The sequence below is a fragment of the Cebidichthys violaceus genome, unplaced genomic scaffold (assembly GCF_023349555.1).
Source record: "Cebidichthys violaceus isolate CVI_PGR_0920_01 unplaced genomic scaffold, fCebVio1.0.p SCAF_7, whole genome shotgun sequence".
NCBI lineage: Eukaryota > Metazoa > Chordata > Actinopteri > Perciformes > Stichaeidae > Cebidichthys > Cebidichthys violaceus.
The window spans coordinates 7904776-7930148 of NW_027176927.1; the positions used below are offsets into that span (position 1 = coordinate 7904776).

Consider the following 25373-nt stretch of genomic DNA (forward strand, 5'->3'; position numbering starts at 1 on the left):
CAAACTGTTTGCTCTTCCATCTTATCTTATCAAAGTCATAGTTTGATGGCAGTCACACTGTTCCACTTTTTGCCTCCATAAAATGTGAGTGAACCCATTTTCTGTTTCACTTCACCATAAAACACAGCACACGCGTTAACTCTTTACCCTGCAGCTATAAGAGAAACCTGGTGTGCTGCTACACGCTGAGAAAGAGTTGCACGAGAGAAAATAAAAGAGAACAGCTGTTGATTACAGAGTCACAATTTCAAGTTGACACTTGCTCCTGTCAGCCTAGTTTAACAGCTCATCTCAGCCCTCCTTTATGGGGCTACCTGTGGTGCGATGGAGAGAAAACACACACCACTTTGAGTATCGACTGCGGTAGCGAAGGTTATGAATAGTTATGAATATTCAAAGTGGAAACCTTTTACAGGAACTAACTGCAATAAAATGTAAATAGCGGGTGAATTATTTGATCAGGTTGTATTTACAGTGTTATATGCAGATAGAAAAACAACTTTTGCCATCATAAGCAGACATCGTTGTAAACCCTCATAATAGAAATGGGGAAAAAAACATCAACAATTTATTTGAGTTGAACAACAACAACAAAAAACTTTCGTATGACCCCTCTCCAAAAATACAATGTCCCTCTCAGGCCTCCGTCTCCTGTCCATGGACTTCCTCCATGTCTGCATCGGTCAGCCTGTGGCATGCGTTAGTGTGAGTGTTCCCAAAAGCAAGGACCAGTTGCACTCTGGGGCGGCTAATGTTGGTGGGATCTGGAGGATGATGACTGCTGAATGAAGTGCTCGTTTACAATTCAATGAAATGGGCAGACATTCAACATGACATAAAACGTATTGCTTATTTTAATGCAGTTGGAATTTTATTTGTAAAGCCTAGAGTCACAAATAACAAATTTGCCCCAAATTTGAACCGTTTCCTTGTCTTTCCTCTCTTGCCTTCAGAGCTACAACACCATCACAAATACACATCATATATCTGTTTACGTGTGTGCTCACGGATGAGCATTCTAGTGTCTCTCTTGTATAGATGCTTTGTGGATAAGCTCAAAAGAGACAAACCGTGCATCTATAGCTCACAGGCTTCCCCCCCACTGAGCATCACTGAGAGAGAGAGAGAGAGAGAGAGAGAGAGAGAGAGAGAGAGAGAGAGAGAGAGAGAGAGAGAGAGAGAGAGAGAGAGAGAGAGAGAGAGAGAGAGACCCTACGTTCTCTCCTTCTGTCTGATACAGTAGCTCTTTCATAAGCTGAAAGTGTCACAGCAGAGACCTTGACTGGCTGCCACACACTGCGTACCTCAAAAAGTCTGTGAGGTTTTCATTCCCTACAGTCGGCTTCAGAGAGGTAGGAGTATTGAGTGGGTCTCATACCACAGCACACAGTGCCCTCAACCTGCCAGTCAGTTAGCTGTGCCCACACTTGATTAAAAGAAGCGGTTCACACTGACGGCCCTTTGAGCTGCTCGAAGGCTTTTGTCAAGACAACAGGTGAACTTGGAAGTGTGGAATTCACGCTCACGGCAAACTACATCAGCAGCAAATTGAAAATGGATTCAGATTTCTTTTTTGAAAAAACAAGGATTTATATCACTATTGTAAAGACAATTCTTTTTTTGTGTGTCCAAGATAGACGTGTTAGAAGCAAAGGCCTGCTTCTCTTTGCAGTTATGGTATTTAAAGGCCATTAGTCTACAATTTATGGTATTTCTTCCATTTTTAAAAATATTTGACACTCTGGAACAGTGTCAGCAGCACAACACAATATTTAATACTATAAATATAGTATAATAGACCAAAAGCACATGGTGTGGTGAACAAGAGACCGCATCACTGCACTGTTCAGCATTAGGCATTGTGAACTGGTCACCACATGTGTGAATCAACAGAAATATGTTGAGTGATTTATTAGATATATAACATGTTATGACTCCTCAAAAGGGTATCTAAGGCACCGAGTTATTTACTGTAACGTTGCAGAACAGAAATGCTCTTGCTCCTCCAGGCTGTACAGCTGTTGGCAGCATCAGTTTCATAAATATGCAGAGGTGAAGCATTGATGCTTACTGGAGGAATGTGCTTCTCTTTACACCGACTTCACACGTTCCATCTGGGTCACAGAGGTCACCCTTCACAGTGATATGTACTGTTGTATTGGGAACAGGCGGCAACCTCCGGTTCTGCCGTGTGAAGCCGATGCTGAAGTGTCTTAAAGCTTTTGTTGGAGTTGCTGTCAACGAGTCTAATAGCTACTTTGTCAGCACTTTTTTAGGTTCAATTTCACAGCGCTTTCCTCATGACGTTACATCGTACATGGCGATAGCTTGTACTCACGCTCATCCCTACTCCTGACATGCTGACGCGGTGTTGTGTCTGGTGTAAGCTCAACCACAGAACCCGTCCACCGCCGCGATGTTTGGATTGCTGCACAGTCATCCACATCAAATCTCCTGTGTTGATGCTGCGGAAATTCAGTTTTGACATATGTTGAGCTGCAACAGTTAGTTACTTAATCTATGGACAGAAAATGTATCTGCGCATTTTTTAAAACTTTTTTTTAATTGTCATTTTTTAAGTAAAAATGCCAAATGTGTTTTGTAAACTATAACTAAATATTGTATTTTTTGACTGTTGGTCAGACAAAACAAGACATATAAAGAGGTCACATTGGACTGTGGGAATGCTTCTTTCTTCACTGTTATCTTCTAGACAAAACAATTGATTAATTGACAAAATAATCTTCCGATTAATCGATAATAAAAATAGTCCTTGCAGTCCTAGGAAGATGCCCTTCGGCCACATCTAGTCTTCCATTTGTAATAGTTGACAATGTGACTGTGTTGTTTCAGAGCCCTGGAGACCAACAAGTACAACCATATCACAGCCACATACTACCTGCTAGCAGAGAGGATCCTGAGGGAGAAGCAGGAGAAGGAGGTCCAGACCCGCTCCTCCAGTCCCAGCAACATCAAGGCCCACTTCAGGTAAAGGAACAAGCTTATATTTGAGCTGAAGGGTGACCTTCCTCATGATGTGGCCCGTGTGCACCATTCCAGATTTTTTCTTCTTCTAGTAAAGCAGAAATATCACTGCTCATCATCATAATCTGAGTCACGGTACGAGCTGTAAAGAGGGTAATTGACCTATCTCGCTCCACTGCCTGTCTGGCTCCCCTTGGCAGAGCCCTGCCACATTTGCTTAAGACTAGGTTAGATCTCCAAAGGTTTCATTTCCATTTCTGGGGTCACTAGGCCTCCACCTGCTGGGCTCAGGGGAGGAGGTGGAACGGAAGGGAAATTAGTCAACAGATACTCCATCATGTCCTGACCGAAATGTGATTAATCCAAAATTCTGATCAAATGTATTGCCTCCACACAGCTCTCAACGTGGATAAGTGGATAGTAAATATATGGATGGAACCTGAGGGTGGGTGCTACGTTTCTGCGTCAAGGCACTGGGTTGGGACAGTGTTATCACCAGGCAACAACCTCCTGTTCTGAAGAGTGATGCCAGTGCACAAGTGTCTTAAACTTGCATTCTTTCTAATACTCCTCAAAAAGAAGTCTGGTTGTATAGAAGTCTAAGAGAAAATGACTCTACTTCTCTCTTGAGTTATTACCTCAGTAAACATTGTAAACATGAGTTTATGGTCTCAATCTCTAGTTTCTAGTGTTCAAGTTTCAGCATGATGATCATTTAGTAAATTGTTGTCCATATAGAGTCAAATAGACCATAAAGCAGAGTATGCTTTTGGTGCTACCATATTATTGACAGGTCGCTACCACTAGCAGAGCCATATTCGGTGTCAATAGTCCTCCGCAGTCGAAATATGGTCACTATTGTTCACTGTTTGCAAAAAGTCAAGATGGCGATGGCCCAAACCACGAACTAAGTCAAGATGGCGATGGCCCAAACCACGAACTCGAGGCTTCAAAACGGCAGTCCACAAACCAATAGGTGATGTCACCATGACTACGTCCACATATATTTAGTCTATGGTAATAACATGTTTCCGCTGTATCTGTGATGAGCAGCCTTTAACGTTTCACAATCTTCCCGTTCACTGGTGAGGTTAAGGGATGAAAGTCTTCATGAATGTATAAACTGAGAAAATACATCTTAGTTTATAACTTAAGCTTTCCAAGTATTCCACTCTTTGCTTCCTTGCCAACATTGTTCCTCTTAAAAGGAAGGGAGAGCTGGATGGCGTACAGTTATAAAAGGAACAGGAACAAATAAGGAAGTGAGGAGGCTTCAGTGGGACAGCTGTGGTGGTGAAACAAGTCTAAGAATAATACCTTTGTTTTTTTTCTTTTTTTTACATCCGGTTTATTATTTACTCGATTCTGTTCTTGGAATCGTTGAAGATTTAAAGGGTAAATACAGGTAAAGAGGAGACATGAGTCAGTCATCCCATTTTCCAGCGCTGCCCACAGACAGACAGTGAGTACATAGCAACAGTGACCTGCACAAACAGTGTAAGTGACAACGTTGGGATGGCCTCTGCTGCGGGACACTGCATCAGAAAGTCTGTACCTCTCTGAGGTCTAAAAAAAAAATGGTGTTTATGATTATGGCCACCTCTTTCTCACGCTCGACAAAGTGCTGCATATCAGGGGGCTTCTCCTCCTTTCCTCAGTAGTGGAGAAGCAGCATGGGCCTTTAGCATCCTGTGCTGTGATCCCTGTGCAGAGGATTGAGACTAAAGTGTTTAAGGGAGACCTGCTAATTGGCTCAGTCTGACCCACAGTGTGGGTAAGGCCCCTATCGGATAGATTTGTGTGTGTGTGTGTGTGTGTGTGTGTGTGTGTGTGTGTGTGTGTGTGTGTGTGTGTGTGTGTGTGTGTGTGTGTGTGTGTGTGTGTGTGTGTGTGTGTGTGTGTGTGTGTGTGTGTGTGTGTGAGTGAGTGAGTGAGTGAGTGAGTGAGGGAGGGAGGGAGGGAGAGAGAGAGAGAGAGAGAGAGAGAGAGAGAGAGAGAGAGAGAGAGAGAGAGAGAGAGAGAGAGAGAGAGAGAGAGAGAGAGAGAGAGAGAGAGAGAGAGAGAGAGAGAGAGAGAGAGAGAGAGAGAGAGAGAGAGAGAGAGAGAGAGAGAGAGAGAGAGAAGCAGGCTGAATTTTAACTTTCTATTTCGGCCTCCAGTCCACACAGAACAAAACATTAGACAACCGGTGAGCAGGCGTAACACTTGAGATCATATTTGTCAATGTCGGTACTGCCAATCACACACTGCACTGTTTTTTTTATTCATGTATTTCTGATTGGTGCAAGTCATCAGCCTGGCACGACTTCTGTTTCACTGCTCACCAGGTAATTGCTGTAGCACTTAACTTTATTATTAGATGACTGACGGACGAAGCATAGATTTTGCCTACTGAACTGGTAGGTTTTGGTATTTTCAGTAGAAAATAAATAAGTCTACTAGGATATCTCAGATGTTCGGCTGTGTTTGTATACGTGAGATGTGCTTCCCTTGGAAATGTGCGCTGGAGTCAGCGCGGGTGCGTTGGCGGGGTCGGGGGCCTCACTCTCAGCCAGAGCGGCCTCCGGCTGTTCCTGGGGCCGCATCCTATTGGGAACTTAGTGCAGATAGGTCAGTGCTGATGTATATAAGCAACTGCAGAGCAGATGTGCATAAAGATACGTGAACAGTATCTCCAATTTCCTCCAACTATAAAATGTCCTGCTGAGCACATGTATCGCTTTATGTGCTTATTAGACAGATATTGATACATTTCAGATTCTTTAATGTCAAATAAATAAATAAATATAATTTCTGGTGTGGAAGGTTCTATAATATTTGGGCTCTAATCTAAACAAAGAATAAGTAAACAAGGTTATCATTCAAAATGGAATAAGTGTAATATCTGAGGTAAGGTAGGCAGGTGTTGTACTGTAAACACCTTGTATCCAGTCAGCGTCTGATATACAGCCTAGTCTCCCTAAAAACTGTGTTTCCAGACAGTAAAACTCAGTTGTCAGCTACTTTTTTGAGAATACAACTTAAGGCTCCTCACAATGGAGTTGAAATAACAACGTCCACGTAAATTAGCCAAATACATATTTGGTTTCTTTTTTTTCAGGCAACGGTAGGGGAAACAATTTAAGTTTATTCTTAAACTGTAAAATATCCTGTCTCCATAACATGTCTGTCACACGGGTTTGAGGGATTTAAAACGCTTATCTACGATATCATATGGACATGACCTCGATATTCCCCGTTGTGTTTATTTACACGAGAATGTCACCAACATTTTAGCCAACATGACGTGAGAGTAAACAGCAGGGTTCCCCTACCATTATAGAACTTGGACATTGTACAATTTGTTTTTAACAGAGCTTGAGAGTCCTTTTTATTTATTGTTTTAGTTGTGTGGTTTTATTTAATATATGTTTCATTGCCAGATCTAATGTCTGAATATTCTCAAGAATTAAAAGTCCAATGCTCTTTGGAATGGTGTACTAGTGTCATCAAACGGTCTTAAAACGACTAATATTGTTTATCTCAATCGTCCAACAAAAGTAGTTATAGTGACAGACCTATGTTGACTTAACATGAGGTACGTAACTTCAGTTAAACCGTGATCATTTACTTGATGTGAACAAAAGTTTTGTTGCATAAACATGAACAAAATGTTTTGTTACAATTTAGTTTAGTTTTTTAATTCACGTGTTTAAAATCTTAAGACTGTAGTCCGGTACGAAACAGGGTTTCCTCTAAACGTCTGTGAACGTGCGGCTTACTTTTATGGGAACGTAATTTTTTTGGAGACAGTGTTTGATCTGCTGTGTACATGGTGACTTAATAATGAGTGATGACAAGTGATGATTCTGCTACAAGCTGACACACTTTCAGTAGTGTTTTGAGAAAAGCTATCCGTCACTTACTTTACACAGGAGGACACTTATCTCCTGCATTAGTATAATGTTATGACATCTCTCTCTCTCCATTGTGACGCTGACTAACCGGCTGGATGAACTCTCTTCCGGGTCTAGAGACCGGAGGCACACTGTGTTCCATCGGGGGGGCCTTACTCACTGTGAGTGAACGAAGGAGCCGTGGTTTAGCTAACAAAGTGTGACCTTTTGTGCGACAGCTCTTTCAGACGATGATGGACTCTGAATAAAAACACAGCGTGGACATAATTGACCTGTAATCAGATTCACATCTGGTGGGCTTGTTGTGTAAAACGAGTCCTGATCCCCATTAAACAAAGCAGAGTGGAGCGAGGACGTGGATTTATTCGTCCCACTTGGGTCAGATAGCATATCGTTTGACATTTCCATAATCTCAGTGGATTTCTATGCAGCATCTTTGATTTCCTCTCTGCTCCGTTTATATTGGTCTGTATAATTACTGATCAAGAGTTTTATTTTATTATTTGAATGTATGAAATATGAAACTCATAGTGGGATCCTCCTGTCATAACCACAGGCAGTCGTGGCCCACCAGAGTGGACATGCACCAGGACATAGAGGACAGCCTGGCGGCGTCCTCCATCTCCCACGCCGGCGGCCCCCAGTCCCCGGCCCGCAGTGCAGAGAACCTGCTCAACGGACACCGCTCTAAGGGCCTGATGGAGCTGGGCCGACGCGGAGAGGACACCTCTGTGACCGACTCTCCGGGACAGGTACGCCCCCCCCGTCCCGTCCCGTCCTCATCGCTGGGGATGTTTGGTTCAGTTTGTTTCTGCACTGGATACTTCACCTCCTGTTTTGATGTATTCTAAAGCATGTAGCTGTTTTATTTTATTATGTTTTTAAAATTTCCGTCTCATTCCAGGGAGCCTGTGCCGCTGCCTCGGGCCCCTCTCCTGGGACTGGTTCCACCAGGGCCCCCACTCCATCCACCTCAGCAGCAGCCAAGCAGCGAACCTGCCTGTTCAGGTGGGATTCAGTTTCAGTGGTGTTGTTGTTTACATCCATTTATCAATGAAAAAGATAAAAGAAGTGAATTGCCTATTTTGATAATAATCAGTAGTGATTCTAGAAAAAAGTTCTCCAGCTTCTCAAGTCTTTTGATGGTACATTTCCAGTGTTTTCTTCATAGACCGGTCATTCGATTGATGCAGAAAATAATAGGAATATTATTTGATCGAGTAAATAATCGTTAGCTGCAGCCCTTCTAAATTGTCTGGCATGGCGTTGCTTCGTGATCCTCTTCTTATCTAATAAATAAAGTCTTGTGCTTTTCTCAGGGTGGTGGAGGATGAAGAGGAGGAAGAGCGGGACCCGTCCCCCCTCCCGACCCAGGTGATCCTGAGGCGCAAGCCCCCCTCCATCACCAACCGCCTCACCTCCAGGAAGAGCGCCCCCGTGCTCAACCAGATCTTCGAGGAGGAGGGGGAGTCGGACGATGACTTCGACATGGACGAGGGCCTGCCGCCCAAGCTCAGCCGCCTCAAGATGAACATGGCCGGGAACGCCGCCGGCGTTGGCTCCGGAGCCGCCGCCTCCTCCTCGTCCCCGGGGCCCACGCAGAAGCGCTACCACCGGCGCAAGAGCCAGGGCCGGGGGTCGTCATGCTCCAGCTCCGAGACGAGTGACGACGACTCGGAGAGCCACCGGCGGCGTCTGGATAAGGACTCGGGCTTCGGCTATGGCTGGAACAGGAGGGACAGCAGCGAGGGGCCGCCCGGCAGCTCGGGGGGCAACGGGGGAGGCAGCAGCTCTGGGCAGAGCAAGCCTCCCGGAGAGGGAGGGGGGGCCTCTGGTCCGGACAGGGGGAGTCCTCCAGGAGGGGGTGGTAATGGGGGAGATGGAGGAGGTGGAGGAGGGAGTGGTGGGGGAGGAGGAGGAGGAGGAGGGGGCAGCAAAGGACAGGACAGCCCCTCCAGTTGTTGTAACAACAGTAGCACCACTAGCCCCTCCCTCAGCTCTTTGGCCCGCTCGTCCCGCACGGCGAGCCGTGGCTCCGAGCTGGTGGAGAGCCTGAAGCTGATGAGTTTGTGCCTCAGCTCCCAGCTGCAGCATCACCGCGGGGGGGCGGGGGGGTCGAGGAGGCGGAGGGGGGAAGTTCATCATAGACCCTCGCGGCCTCTCAGGAGGGAGCGTGAAAATCCAGGAGAAATCCGCCTGGAGGATGTGCATCGGCTCCACCGGGAGCCTGGACACCATCACCCTCCCCACCACCGCCGCCCTGCCTCGCACCCACCACCACCATCACCCCCCCCATCACCACCACCACCACCACCGCAAAACGGCGCCGCACGGCAGGGACGCTCAGAGCAACCTGAGCGCTCTGAAAAGCGGCGTGCTTCAACTACCTCTGTGCGAGAAGACCATCTCCGTGAACATCCAGCGGGGCGGGGGCTCCAGGGACGGCCTGCTCTGTACCTCGGCTCCGGCCAGCTGCTGCCAGGTCATCTGAAGCCCCGCCCCCTCTCAGTCCCTCTGCACATCGGATCACTCGCTGTGTTCAGCTGGAGCAGATCGCTGAGCTAGAAAACACCCACCCGCCTTCTGATGTCGTCCTCACCTTCCTGTTAACACTTGTTTTTAACTTTTATCAGTGTGTTTACGACTCTTTTCTTTTGTTTCACGCCCCCACCACATCAGTGGATGTAACTAGTATGCTGGTTTTAGAACGTATTGAAATGACTGATGGTAACTGGATGTGTGATGGAAAATATAAAGGTAGAAGTACACATCTTTTAAAAAAGTTTTTTTATGAGTTTAAATCAATCATTTGGAGAAAAGGTCAATATCATGAGTAGTAATTTTAGGAGACAAAAGTCGAAATAATTTAGGAATAGTCGTAATTTCACCAAACATTTTTAATATTTAGAGAGACTAAATGTCATTTAAAAAAAAAAAAAAAATCTGGTAAAGTTGTAATTTTGAGGAAAAAGTCAAAATATTTCAAGAATAAAGTCGTACAAGAACTTATTCTCATAATATATATGACTTTTTTCTTACATTTATAATTACAACTTTATCCCCAAAACACTGCTGTGTTTTTTCTCAAAATAGTACATTTTTATTGTTAAAATTAATTTTTTCCCCTTGTGACAACAGCCCTAATGCTCAGTGGTACTTGTACTGTTCTCTTAACTACTGGTAGAGTTTCAGTGCTGTACAGAAACACTCCCCTCCCCTCTCCCTCTGAATGTTGGCCGGCAGCCGGATTATAAAGTGGATTGCATTTCTATGAATCCACGCAGGAAGAGAAGTTTTTTCGATTTTTATTTTTAACTCCAGTCTGGACTCCATATTGCACTCAGACAATCCGTTTTATGTTGTTTAAAAAAAGAAAGAGTGAGTTCAGCTCATCCGTTAAACCACTGTCAAATTTGGACAGTGGCTCTTTATTTAAAGAGACAAGACACTTGATAAGTGAGTGTGTTTATAGTGCACTCCTCTGTAGCGAGATGATGCTGAAATATTACTGCTGACCATAAATGTAAAATGAGGTGTTCCTACTTGTTTTATTCATATTTGAACTGTGTTGCTGTAGTCGCTGATAAAGAACGTTAGCCGTGTCTGACTCTCACTATCAACATCACCCCTCCTTCCCCCCGCTGGTTTCTCTCAGTCCCACCTGCACCCACGTGTCACCCAAAGCTTACTGTTCACGTGGGCGCAGCGCGTGTGGAGTATGTATATATAAAGTATGTTGAAAAGTAAAGTTTATTTTTAAAAACTTGTACATTTTTGTTCGGAAGCGATCTGCTGTTTGAAAAATGTACAGGTGTGTGAAGTGTCATCGGTTAGAATGAGAGCTCACCTGGAGGGAAAAAAAATCATATAAAAGATAAGCTCAAGACTTCCAGCTTCTTAAAGGAGCTGGCCAAGAGACAAAGATGGGATGTGAGGAGATTCTCTAAGGGCATTGGCAATAAGCTATAGGGTGTGTTGCAGCTATCTGTACAGAAACAATTTTATTAGTTTACTTTTTTTTTTTTTTTTATTCCAAACTTGTGCAGCCTCACTGGACTGAACAGAAAAGAAAAAAAAGAAAAAGGAAAGCTGAAATATTTCTTTCTCTCTCGGTTTGTCGTCTCTTGAGTTCTCTTTTTCAAACCAAATGTAAATAGAGTTGTAAATACGGTGCTCTTTCTCTTCATCTAGAACAGCCGAGTGAACCCTCTGGTGCATAGCTGTACAGTGATCTAGCCTTATGATAATTAGTACTACTGTATGGGTGTCTCAGCTAAAAAAAAAAAAAAACGCCTATTCATACTGTCGGGTCCATTCGACTGTCGTCTTACTCGACTGTATCCGGGTGAGTGACGTGCATGTGTTTCAATGTTTGACATTCAGTGACACACACAATCAGCCACCAGAACATGTTACTGGACCAAAAAGCAGCAGGAAAGAAGAAAAAAAAACTAAAAAAAGAATTGGAACCGACAGAAATATTCAGTGTATTATTCTGTAGTTGATACCTGTCGTCAGAAGTTACATATAGCTATGGTAATATCCAAAAATAAAATGTGGAATACTGTCTCATACATGTGGTCTTCTGAGTCTTTCTTGCTTGATTTTTGTTTTCTTTTTTTTTTCTTTAAACCGGCCGAGACCGGTGATGCTCGAGTCATGGAAAATAACTTCCAGCACTAAAGTGACACATAAAGTTGATACGGTAACATGTTAGCATCGAGTCGCCTATCTCCACATCCAGTAAACACGGAGCAGTAGGCGTCGTGTTTGTGTCCACCTGATGGTTGTGATTGAACTCTTTCAATGTGATCCAGGTCATCGAAAGAGTTGAAAAGCAGTCTGTTGTGATCATCGCGCTACACTGAGGAGGTTTTTACCCTCAGCCTCTCCACAAGTAACCCAAACCAGACGGCACGCTCCCAGTTTTTATTTAGAGTTGATCTTGTTATGAACTCTAATGACAAAGATTATTTAATATTCGAAGGGGTTACAATCAGACATGGGCAGTGTTTCTGTCACTTGTGTTTGAAATAATAGTACATTGTGATATAATTGTATGACCAATATATCTATCTGTGTTGTTAATCTGTCATCCGTGAACTGTGAGTTTTATGACTTTATTCTTTGTCTTTTTCAGTGTGGCTTTGTGTGCACAAGGCAGTAATACTGCCTTGTGCCACTGGCAGTAATCCTGCAGGCTTATTGTTGGAATGCTGATTCAGCATTCCAAGTATTGTTCTTCAAATCTTTATTCCGCGATTTCTTCCGTCGCGCTTTTGTTGAAACTCTTCTTCTTCTTCTTCAGTTTTTAAGCTACAGAAACCGTTCAACTATGTAAATGTTCAGCACTTTCAGCTCATGTGGGCTATGTCTCTTCATATTTCTAATCTTTCAACTTTTTGAATTATTAAGCTTTTTGCAACCTATTTTTTGAATGGGATGTCTATGGAGAATATTTTTAAATCTTCTTAAACTTGTTCAACTTTCAAATCCTTCTACTTCCTCATACTTTCAGCTACAGACACCATTTAAACTTTCAAATGTTGAGAAAACCCTGATCAATGATTGTATGTTATCATTTTGATATCTTTTACACTTTTTGAACTGCAGCAATTTTGCTTTTATGTGTTTTTCAGTCCTTTTCTGCTTTTATAATGGGTGTGTATTGCGCAGCTTAGAGTGCGTGATGTCACCGCTAAAGTGAAGAGGAGCTTGAGATTCCTGTGAAAAAAATATTTGTCTTTTGCGACTGACTCCTCAATTTTCACTCTTCATGCATAATTTTTGGATGGAAACGTAGCTAATCTTGTCCTTGTCGTAGACATATGACTGTGGAATCCCACAGATTTACACATTTGGCACAAAAGCCTTTACTTGAGAGGAAAACCAACTTTCTCCTCCATAGACCCCAATGTTAAAACGTACTTCAAAAAAGTCTTGCACAGACAACCGTACCCCATTTCTAAATCGCCATTGAAGCCACTTTTATTGACACTACAGTCACAATTTTCGCATGATCTGTTCTTCAAGTCATCCTCCCTCTCGAGTATTAATATTGGAGCAATAGGGGCTATGGTTATGGGGTTTTGTTTGACAGGTGTTTTCCAGTCTTTTCTTATGAAAAGGCTGGCAGGCTCACAGGTGTTCGTGCTTGAGCTAATTACTGATGTTTATAAACACAGACTCACAGACTCTCCAACTGCTGCGTCGTCACCATGGGAACCAGTGACACACAGGCTCTCTGTCTGTCTGTCTGTCTGTCTGTCTGTCTGTCTGTCCCACACACTCAGTCCATCTGTCTGTCTCTCTCTCTCTCCCTTTCTGTGAATGAATCCTGTCATTTAATAACCTGTTTGTGTGTTTCATACATTCCGATTCTGTCTCCTCTCCTCCTCTCTCCCCCACCCAGCCCCACTCTTTCAAAATAAAAGCCTCATGGATTAACTGTATTTAAACAGTAAGCTCAAAATGAGGCTTTTTTTGTTGAAATAAACAATGCTCTTACTAATACTGCAACAACTACTACTACTGCTGCTAATATTTCTAGTATTACTACTACTACTACTACTGCTAATACTACTACTACGCTGTGTCGTCACCATGGGAATCAGTGACACACACACGCACGCGCTCTCTCTCTCTGTCTCTCTCTCTCTCTCTCTGTCTCTCTCTCTCTCTCTCTCTCTGTCTCTCTCTGTCTGTCTGTCTGTCTGTCTGTCTGTCTGTCTGTCTGTCTGTCTGTCTCTACACACTCAGTCAATCTATCTGTCTGCCTGTCTGTCTCTCTCTCCCAATCACTCAATCCATCTAACTAGCTCACATTGTTAACACCACAAACATAAAAAACACATCAGAGCGTTCGGTCTTGTCTCTCTCATGGTACCCATATTTTATTGATTGGACTCATGGTTTTGGTATAAAGTGCATATGTTTGAATAGTGGTTTTGTTGAAAATCCCTGTTTACTCTAATCTCTCATAATTAGCCTCTAACGTATGGGGTCAGATCAGTCTCAATAATTGCAAATGCAAACAAAAAGATTCACAAATGCAAACAGAAAGATTCACAAACGTGCACAGAACAGTTCACAAATATATTCGATTTACAAATGCACACAGAAGGATTTACAAATAAATGTGACTCACAAATGCACGCAAAACAAATATATTCCTGCATTTGTATGTATTTGTGTGTGGATGTTTTCTATTTGTTTGTGGATTTGTGTGTATTTGTTTGTGGATCTCTTCACATTTGTTTGTGGGTTTTTTGAGACTCCCCTGCCTGGCCGGATTCAAAAATACGTTTTTTTCAACATGGACCTATCTGTAGCCAATCAGATGTCAGCCTCATTTTCAACCAATCACATGAGCGCAGCTCCCCCCTCCCCTCCCCTCCCCACGAGGCTGCCAGCTGTGTTGACACCAAACGCAGCTTGAATTATTCGCGTGACGAGATTACATGCAAAGTCTTTGCACAGACGCGATGAGACTGCAGTGACGCGAATTTGGCCAATCGCCAAACGCCAATCGGCGCGTTTGGGGCGGCGCATTTGGCGCGATGTTCCTCCTGTCATCACTGACGTCCTGTTGTTGTTGAATCAGGAAGTACAAACTGTAGCCGTCTGTGTTCACCCAGAGCTCTACGCAGGGACGTGCGGTCAGGGTGTGATGATGAAATGTAAAAAACAAATAATGCTAAAATAAATATTAATATTTCTCTACTGATCTGCGCTATAAATGTAATTTCTGTATTATTCCAAGCATTTTTATAATCAAAATCTCTAAATTAGCGCATGTCCTGTTCAAACAAAGAGGAGACAGTGAGATGAGGCAGTGACCAGCTGTTCCTCACCTCAGACTGTGAATCCTCACTAACTGGGTTGAGATCGTGTCTTTTTCTGTCTCATTGTTTGTCACCACTGTAATATCTGTAGACACTTTTATTATATGTCCTTTATTTCCATAGAATAGTTACTGTATTTCACGTCTGTGTATAACATATTTAGTGTTGCTGATCTGACGTTAAACCGCAGTGAAAAAGCACAGAGGAGCAAACACTACTCTGCCTCAATGAAGGGGCCGTGCGAGAGCCCACGGGTCGGGTTTATCGCATCAATTAACACAGAGCAGATCGACCCAGGCAGGAAGTCAGACACCGATAAGGGATAGAGCATCCGGTAAGTTTTCAAAATAAAAGCGTCAGCTTTAACTTGGTTGAACTTTTTCAAGAGTATGAATCTAAAATGCAGAAAAGAGAGAAGCATTATCTCAACCTCAACGATACTACCGGTAACATTGGCGCGTATATATATATATATATATATATATATATATATATATATATATATATATATATATATATACACAATGTACATATATACAGTACTGTGCAAAAGTTTTAGGCAGGTGTGAAAAAATGCTGTCAACTGCTTTGAAAAATGGAAGTGTTAACAGTTTATTTTTTTAGCAATTTACAAAATGCAAAGTGAGTGAACAAAAAAAAAATCTAAATCAAATCAATATTTGGTATTGCTACCCTTTGCCTTCAAACCAGCATCAATTCTTCTAGCTACACTTGCACAGTTTTTGAAGGCTGGTAGGTCCAACTCCATTTGCTGAAATGCAGCCCCAAACTTGCAAGGAACCTCCACCATGCTTCTCTGTTGCCTGCAGACACTCATTATTGTACTGCTCTCCAGCCCTTCGGCGAAAAACTGCCTTCTTCTACAGCCAAATATTTAAAATTTTGACTCATCAGTCCAGAGCACCTGCTGCCATTTTTCTGCACCCCAGTTCCTATGTTTTCTGTATATATCATAAATACATATTTTGATAGTCACGTTTTTGAGGCGTAGGGATATCGGGGCACTTTTAGCATTCATTTCATTTGAACTAACTCCAAAAAAAATAGGTGTAACATTACAGGAGATTAATCACTGAAAACCAACAAGGAAACAAACCCATTTTATTTCCTCCTTTATAAGCTTTCAATACACTTTATTCTCCACATCAGTTTCAATACATCAGGTAACGTAAATACCAGAGCATAGAACAAACTAATATTCAGATTGAGATTCAAGGCACCACAGGTGTTACAAGAGTTCATGGACACTGGAAGTAACAGACTGATGATACCCTGGTCACTATTCATGCCAACATAAGACAGGCCAAAAAACAACATTAGAACATGATCTCTTAACTGCATACCTCATTGTGGGATTTAAGCACTACCATATACTTAATGTTGAAATATAAATACCACTAAATGTATTGCATTAAACATTTGATTGCTTCATCTTGGGATCCACACATTCATTCATTTGAATTTCTAAATCGTATTTTGGTAACAGTAATTTTTTTAAAGATTTTAATTACAATCATATATCCAAAAGGTTTTAGCAACATGTTTATAGCTTTTTATTTCCAATAGACAATTTAATTTTCTTTCTGAATTTGTTAGCATTTAAACATTTCTGTTAATTAATTACGTTTTTTGAAGTTTCACCATTTGAAATGACCTCATGAAAAGTTCAAAGAGCAGAAATCAGACCACATAAATGAAGATGCTTTTCAAAGTAAAATAGTGTTTAACATTTCAACACCACTGACGTATTCAGTAGTGATTTCACAATAAGGTGTACGCTTGCATATGAGATTGAAACTTTACGGCTTTATTTGCTTCTTTACCTGGAGTGCAGAATTCAAGATGATCATATGTTGTCAATTACAAGCAGCTTTAATAGTTTAGCCAGTAGGCTATTAACTGGAGGCTTTGGTTTACTGTGTATACACCATCAACCTGACGCTTCAGCACGCATTAGTACTCATAATCCGTCTGTAATCAGTCAAAACGTCAGTAATGATTCAACTCAACCCAAAGAAGAGAACACACACATAACCGAAAAAATGTCTTTTCATCATCACTTCATATTAGCTACAGTACGTCATAATACAGCATTTATCTGTGATTTCACCACCTGTTTATCCCACTGTTTATCTCATGTGTACACCCCCCCCCCCGACATAAAACCTCATTACAGTACATCTCCTTCAGAGATCAACATAACGCACCAGCTATGTGTCTACAACCGTCTGCCGCCCTGTTCGGTCTTCATGCTGTAAAGATATTGCAGATAAGCAGCATGACCCCGCGTGAAAAAAAAAAAAAAAATTTGCCCCATGAGCTCCAAAGGGGTGTGGTCTTGATACGTACATGTGACCCTGTATAAACAGTGTAAAGCTGCGTGAAGCGGGTGCCGGCGGTCCGTCACCGTCTGCAGGTCCTCCTCTCCTCCTCACTGGACAGTCTTGCTGAGCTCTGAGGCCTCCAGCATTTTCTGAAACACAGGGACAGGTTCATGTGGATTGGTTTTGCTGCAGTATAACGTGCGTGTGCAGGTCAGCGTGTAATTTATTTAAAAGGAGTTGGCATCCATCCTGCTTCGTTACAGTAGCCGTGCAGTTTATTGGAATGATAAGCAAAAAGCAGCTTCCCACCAGCCCTCTGGATGACTGTGATAATGTGCAAGTAGCCGAGGAGGAGCTTTGTGGGCCTTGGTGCCGTTTACAGGACGTCTCCACCCGTTTGTCTCATTGGTCGCCGTAATAGATTGTTCCCATTTATTACGATCTGAGTTGACTTTACTTCTATAGTTTTGTATCATTTATAAGAACACTGCGTCAAGCTAACTGTTGAGACCAGGCAGGTCGGAAACAAACGGACTAATTAGGAGGAGAAAACGAAACCCGACAGTAAAATCTGTGCATCGTAAACATCCGTCAGTTCACTCTGTACTTTCTCTCTGCTATGACCTTCATGAGAACAATGGAGAGGCCTCAGTATGCTTCAAAGACTCAGTGCCCCACATTCATTTTTCTGAGAGCACAATCAGCGGGCCCAACAACAATCTGCCAATCAAGTCAGACTAATGAGTCGGTGTTCTTTACACTTTGGCAAAAACCAAGTGAAGCACCATGAATTCCTTCCAGGAGAGAGAGTCTGAGTCATTTCATCGAGACAACAAACGCATGCAAAAGACCAGCGCAAAGTAGCTTACGCTAGCTAGAGCCAACATCAGTTACTCTCAACTTAAAAATGAAAAACATTCAGGTGTTTGGGGAATACACTACCTCATCATTGTGAGAAATACAGTTGCAATACAAGGGTGCTGCATGAACTGTCCACTGTCAGGCAGGTGGTGGTCATGGAGCAGATTTTAGCCTTTATCACTAATAGTGTAAATGTACTAATGGGTCCATAAAATCTAAATTTACTGTCATCAGTTGCATATATAAAAAAAAGCCAACTACTAAGTAACAGCAGGATAAGAATACGCTAAATTCAACCAAACTGCTGAAAGTCTGAGAGACGGTCAAAATGACACCGCTGTCTTATAATGTTCTCGTGTGTCGGCTGATAGTTCACGTTACGCCCTCTGTGTGGGGCAGTACGGGAATCAGACCCACGGTGCTGGGGTTTGCACTGGCTGAATTACACATCGTCCCTTGTCCTCATGAACAAATGTATATATTTTTTTTAAAAAGACTCATCCAACTAATTGCTAAGACAGGAAAGCAGGCAGCAGGATAGTTGTATTCATGTATGTTTTGTATGGAGAGCAATACATGGTGGTCATACAGTAAATGATTGGAGAGCGTATGGAACACACCTGAACCAGAACAGGCTCCATGAATGTGAGGACCACAATCAGAAGCTTCTCGGCACAATCTCTTTCTGTTCTCACAATGTGATTAAGTTCTGAGCAGTGTTTTTAAAACCAGCGTTACACGTGAGCGAGAGGGACGTGGAGTCTGTCCTGAGGACTGAGGACGAGCTCTCTGGATCACACACATCTCTGGAGACCTGCAGGAGCGGCACGCGGGTTTTGTTTGTGGCGCTCTGCTGACAGCGCACAGCTTTAGCAAGGGAAAGGGAAAGCGGAGCCGGAGCTGCACCGTGAGCCAAAACCTGATCCTGAAACACAGGTTGGATCTTTTCGCAGCTGTCCAAACACCGCTGGGGTTTTTTCCACGAGGTTACACGGGAGTGGAAAAGAGCATGATAGTGTGTGTGTGTGTGTGTGTGTGTGTGTGTGTGTGTGTGTGTGTGTGTAGAATAAGGATCGTACTGTACAGACGGTTGGCCCCGATGCTCTCCAACGCCTCCCGGTTGCTCTCTAATAACTCGTGCCCCGCGGCTTTGACGACGCTCCACTTCCCTGGAGCCTGATCTTGGCAGAGTTACGTTTTAATCAATTTATTCTTTCATGCTTCTGGCGAGATGAGAAGCGGCCGGTTCTTCTGTCCCACAGACTGTTTCCATAGAGGGGTTTGTGCTGAGGCAGCCGTTTAGCCCTCTGAGCTGATTCTTCAAGGGGGTTAAACACCAAAAGGGGCAATTAAAGCCTTTTTAATAACAAACTGAAAGACCGGAGAATCCAGAGAACGAATCCGTTTTAATGAACAGGATGTCCACAGCTTTTTAGGGATTTTTGGGGGATGGGTTTGCAAAGTAAAAAGATAATAACTGCTCTAACTGGATACGTCTAAACTCTTACTAGTGATATCAAAAGATACTTTAGGGTTTGTTTCAACACTGAACTGAAAAGTCACTATTGCAGCAGGACACGTTAGCAGAGTGGTGGCTTTGTCCCACTATAATGCAGTTTATTACGGCGTGCCACAGAGGGAGGTTCCTATTGGCGTAAGGGGGGATTACTTTTTTTCAGATGGCTTCGTTCTAAACTAGTTCTTAGAGCTGAAGGTTTACTGGTGAGTTGTAGCTTCTGCTTATTGGCCAAGCATGAGAGTAGAGTTCATTTCAAACTTAAGTTTACATTTTTAAAAGATTGGATTGTTTAATAAAGAGAATACACATTACTGGTTTTTGGATTACTAACAAATAATGCTGAAACAATTTATTGATTAATTGATCCATCTATTTTTGAGCAATTAAGTCAATGTAAACTAAAAATATTTGTGTTTTGGACTGTTTGTTGAATAAAACAAACAATTTAAAGTCAAGAATTTGTAACGCTTTTAGATCAAATCAGCGGCGATATGTGCACCTACATAACAAAATCTCACTATATGTGGAGTTATATCAAAATCCAATCATCTTTTCATTCTGTAAAACTAAATATGACGTGTGCTCACGTAAGCTAGCACCAACAATATCACGACATCCATCTATCAATAAATAAATCTGCAACTCTGCGAACAGTGCTCCGTAGCGCACTACATTCTAAGCCCGCCCACTTTTTAGCGGTCCAATCAAAAGCGAAGGATATGATTTCAACCCCTCTTGTATCCGCATGCCGCTCAAATATTCTGTTTCACTGGAGAATACATCACAGTACAGAAGCTAAAGACACTCTAACTTCCGTTTCTCACATTTTATAGGACTAAATCAATCGGTAACTAAAACAAAGATAAAGGTGGGATCATCTCCGTGCCATTGCCTTCTCTTTGAGTGGTAGTTTTTTAATAACCTCACAGCTCTACCTCATTCACCCTGCTGTGTTTGGAGCCAGAGCTCCTGTCTGCTCGACATGGCCGGCTATAATAGAGGAAGCGGCTACCGCAGATCTGGTTGGATGTGACCCTCTGAGGTGTGGGGGGGGCCACTCGCCGGGATTACAGCACTCTGCATGTAGCATGAAGGGTGAGAGTTGTTATCCCTGCGTGACTGTCTGATAGAGCCCTCTGGCCTCAATGGATTGTTCCTTAAACACTGCTGCACCAAAGGCCTAGCTTGGAATTCTAGCAGCAAATGTTCACTTTACCCGCAGCATTAACAACTGCTTCACCCACCACTTGCAAACACAACCACTTGTAGTAATCCATGACATAATATACTGCAACTACAACGTACTCTTCACCTTTGACACTGTGGCAACACTCAACCAACCCTGCTAGAGCAACTCACACAAACTTCACTGTCACTTGACACACCTTTCCCTGCTCACTTCAGCAACAACTTTATTCCCTCTGCCATAAATGAAACTTTCGCTCCTACAGCACTAATGTCTGTGTCTGTACAGTTTGTTTTGACTATAGACCGTTTATAAAAGGTGGTCGACATGGCAGCTTCCCAAAAGTGAGGCCAAAATATCTCAATCGCCCCATGGTGGCTGGCTGCAGTATAGGTAACAAAACCCGCCCCCTACATGTTAGATATATAAGACATGGGCCAAAATAAAAAGTCACATTTTTCCCAACAATCGTTTGTCATTTTTGGTAGTTTATATCCCGCTGATGTTATTTAGGCTTCATTTTTGTACAGTGGGAGGAAGGGGAGACGCATCGTCCAACTTTACGTATATACAGTTCAAGGTTTGGACATGTAGGCATGTGTACAATACAGGTATGTTTTCAGGAAGTGCTGTGGGCATCTTTTCATATGTATTCACTGGGATGACATCACATGGAAAGTTCTCAGCTGTATCTACTCTGTCTAATGAAGTCAGGGTTGAGGTATGAAGTGTTCTTTCTGCTGTGATTGATCTGCTCAGATGGCGGCGCGGAGGAAGGTGACTTGTAGCTGTAAAAGTGCAGCCAAGAAAGTCACTTGTCCATCTGATCAAGTGTCTCCTGTGGGAATGTGAGATCTCCCTCACCACTTTATGCTACATGCACCCCTGTGACTGTCGGTGTGCGTGTTGGCACACAGAGCCAATGAGCAGCTACATTAATATCATAGCCTGCAGTCGGAGCTGTCAGCAACTGTCGCCAGCAACTACTGATCTGTAGAAGTTGATGTGCTGACATCCTGAGAAAAATTATAAAGTCTAAAAAGCTTCTCTAAGCTAGTATGATGATAATATGGTGAACAGAATATTAATTTAGTTAATTTCTGTCATCATATTTAAATTCAAAATTCATTCAGATTAAGGCATTGTGATAAGAAGTCAAACATGCGTTTGCACCAGGCAGCAACCTCCGGTTCTGAAAAGTGAAACCAATGCAGAAGTGCTTTAAACCGGAATTCTGTATAATGTCCATCAGGGGGCGACTCGGTTGTATAGAAGTCTATGAGAAAATGACTACTTCTCTCTTGATTTATTACCTCAGTAAACATTGTAAACATGAGTTTATGGTCTCAATCTCTAGTTTCAAGTCTTCTTCAATACAGCATGATGTTAATTTAGTAAATGATGGTCCATTTAGAGTCAAATAGACCATAAAGCAGGGGATGCTTTAGGGCGGGGCTATCTTGTGATTGACAAGTCTGGAAGTTGTCCGTGTATCTAAGAACTGTAATTATTTTACAGTGTGTTTGCAGTTCATGGAGGATAAGTGCAACATTTTTGTAACTTAAAAATATATTTAGCATTAAGTTTCACTTAGCTCCACCCTCTCTTTGTCCTTGTCCACTTTAGAATGAATCTCTTCGTAGCAGGGCTTCTTGCATGAGGGCCAATGGATGCTGATGAAAGTAAAGAATCTGTGAGTGTAGTTCTTCCCTCCTACTGTAATATGTGCACACCAACTCTGGCGTCACTAGTTTGAACGCCACAAAAAGAAAATTACATAATCAAAAAACAAATATAAATGTTTCTGCAACATGTGTGTTAATTTGGTTTCTTCTACCTACGCAGTCTAATTTTGTTCCACAACCATATCGACTGTGTTTCTGTCTGCTTCAGTCAATACATTGTAATGATTTGCATCGTCTAGCAGTCTAGCTACCTTTATCTGGCTCTAACTCAGTCACAATGGTTTTCTGTCTGTCTGCCTGTGTTTCTGAGGTCAAACAGACTGTCATCCACTGCAAACAGAGCTTTTCAACAAACTACGGAGAAAAAAGGAAAACATTTATGCACCAGTACAAACATTTAACTTGAGGGAATTACCTGTGATGAGGTTAAGTATTATGCCATGCGGACTGTTAAATCGACTGGTTTAAATCACGGTTATATCCGGGGGAAAAGGGGATTCTGCTAAATATCCAAACTCAGTCATGTTATATCACAGACTCACAAACAAACCATTGGAGTTAGGAGATTAGATGAGCATCCAAGTGCTCAACAGAGAAAACACAAAACCCTTTTATAATGTCACTCCAGTCTCCAAACCAATATCACCCAAACTCGCATAGCCAGAGCTACTCACCCTCCACGGAGCGATCTCTGCAGAACCAAGAGACCACAGAGCAACACTGATCAAACCAAAGGAAACAAAAGAATACACCCGGCCATGGCAAGCATGTCACCACGTCAGGAAATAAACTAACATTGTACATAACTTGCAGTTTTATCCAACAGACTAATATAACAATGTGAATTGTGACCTTTCAGTGGAAAGGACTCACCTAAAACCTGTGTGTAACCTGTATTAGAATGACCGGATTATGTAAATTGGGGATGGGGAAACTGTATGTCAAGAGTCAAACATGTATAAATGGCTGCGTACTGTGCAGCAGCAGAAGTATGACAAAAAAAATGCATGAGAGAAATGATGAACCAAGAGCCAAACAGCTCATCAGAGAAGCACTCAGCCTCCGTCAGCCCACATCAAACAAATGGCTGCGGTGCCGAGCAAGCTAATGCTTTACCGCGGAGCCGTGTCAATACTATTAACATAGGGCACGCCATTTGTCTTCGGCAAAGTGCTCTGGGACAGGCATCAAGAGCTCATACTTAATGCTAAATGGGAAGCTATGGGCGAGCATGTTGTAATGGACACAAGCATAACATAACTGTGTGTACGTGGTGTGGGGAGAATGGTAGCATGACGAGGGAGTCATTACAGCCTCAACGGGGCCACCACATGTGCGTGCGTTTGTCCTAATGTATGTTGGAGTAAATAACCATATGATAAATACCTAATCAAGAAGGTACACTAGGGCTGGACAAAATATTCTATCAGCAATAACATTGCAATGTATGCAGATGCGATATTTATATCCGAACAAATAAAACTACTTATACAGCGATTAGAGGAGTGTACTACAACTTGACTACATAGGTCACACATGGAGAACTCGGTTAACATGGTCACCAGTTGTGCTGTGTATTGGCAAGATGCTGACAATACGATATGTATCATGATACACGTGTAGGATTCAATATATTGCCATATTTTGTGATACTGTAAGAAGGCAATATATATTGCAATTCTTTTCATTTTAAGGCTGTAACAATTTTATATTTTCACTACACGATTATTGTGGCCAAAAGAATTCCCGATAACGATATTATTGCGTTATCTATAGAAAATTTGAAAAATTAAATGCTATCAGTCAAATTCATCCTTTAACTTTGTTTATTGTGCTTTTTTACTCTTTTTTTGTCAAATGAATTACGCTTAAAATATGAGTATAGGGAGGTGGAGAATCTGTAACCATAGCTGTAGAAAAACGTGACTTAAGAGGATATTTACACAATATTATCGCAATTATTCTTTATACTGGTTTATCATGACACCCCTATGTAAAAGTATTAAGAACGCGGCGCCATATGCATAAAAGTTCAGAATTGTAAACAGAATAGTGGGATCTGCATTTGCATTCATCACAGTCCTTGTAACATCCAACATCATGTACTGCATGTACACTATTACTGGAAAATTGCTTAAAATGTTTTTAGGAATTGATACACAAACAAATTGAAGTGTATATTCTTAGACCCCTAATCGCTAGTCACTCACAATGGACTAATGCTCACACACCCATTATTTCGATTCTAGTTGTGCTTTCAATACAAAGCAGACACACGTTCTTCTCCAGCAGCATCTGAACTAAAGACCAGAGGCCCTGGTGATGTGTTTCATCACAATATCATTTTGGATTTAGAGCAATGAATTTCCACATGCATGCATGCAGGTCAGTAACGTTAAGCTGTTCAAGTAGTGCTGATGATTGTGGCTCTACATGGTTGGTTCCATAAAAGTGTAAACTGAATATTTTGCTCAGGTATCCAAAATGGGAGAATTTTGAGAATGTGTGAATTTCGCTTCCTGCTGATTGAGGTTGAGAAAACAAAGGAAGTCATTTGAAACCACGCAGGTCCATTGCCATCTGTTTCCCTATGTGATCAGTCTGTGGGAGTTTTTAGTATCTGGGAATATACTTAAGTTCACAGACACTGTTGATGCCATGTGTGAAAAAAATCCAGTCATCGTCCTACCAAGGAAGCGTCCTCGACTTTGATATGAAGATCCAGCCTTTTGGTCATTAAGCGTTTGAACTGGATAATGTGCTGATGAGGACAAACTCTCACACACTGTTAATACTGAAGTTTTTTTTTTTAAGTCTGCATCAACACAACACATTCCAGTAATTAATGCAGTCTACTGCTGTCCATCGGAGGCTGAAACCCTGTCAGCTCTGAAAGACAGCGTCTCCGGGATCAGATTCCCTTTCTGTGTGTGCTGCTCCTTTTTAAGAAGGACACACAAATGTGAAACATCTAGAGCTGAGAAATCTGTTCATGGTCTTCTTTCATTAATAAAAGTCAGGGTATGTGTCTATGTATTAATGTGGGGGTTTA

At 42.3% G+C, this 25373-nt stretch overlaps 2 protein-coding genes across 7 annotated transcripts in view; one reads left to right on the top strand and one right to left on the bottom strand.

The window, feature by feature from the left end:
- snrka (SNF related kinase a) overlaps positions 1 to 11455 on the top strand; it is a 47560-nt gene extending 36105 nt beyond the window's left edge. Inside the window, 5 exon segments of the mRNA XM_068735947.1 lie at positions 2854 to 2988; positions 7438 to 7633; positions 7786 to 7889; positions 8201 to 8981; positions 8983 to 11455. Of these exon segments, the coding sequence (XP_068592048.1) occupies positions 2854 to 2988; positions 7438 to 7633; positions 7786 to 7889; positions 8201 to 8981; positions 8983 to 9372 (1606 nt within the window). The 3' untranslated portion in view covers positions 9373 to 11455.
- A 4375-nt stretch (positions 11456 to 15830) lies between these two features.
- The window catches only part of ano10a (anoctamin 10a), a 36488-nt gene continuing 26945 nt past the window's right edge, over positions 15831 to 25373 (bottom strand). For 5 of the 6 annotated variants that reach the window (XM_068735269.1, XM_068735274.1, XM_068735271.1 and 2 more), the window contains one exon: positions 15831 to 17219. In XM_068735269.1, coding sequence (XP_068591370.1) covers positions 17178 to 17219 — 42 coding nt within the window. In that variant the 3' untranslated portion in view covers positions 15831 to 17177. Of the gene's footprint in view, positions 17220 to 22995; positions 23013 to 25373 lie in introns of all 6 variants that reach the window. The other variant, XM_068735275.1, reaches the window with a different exon arrangement.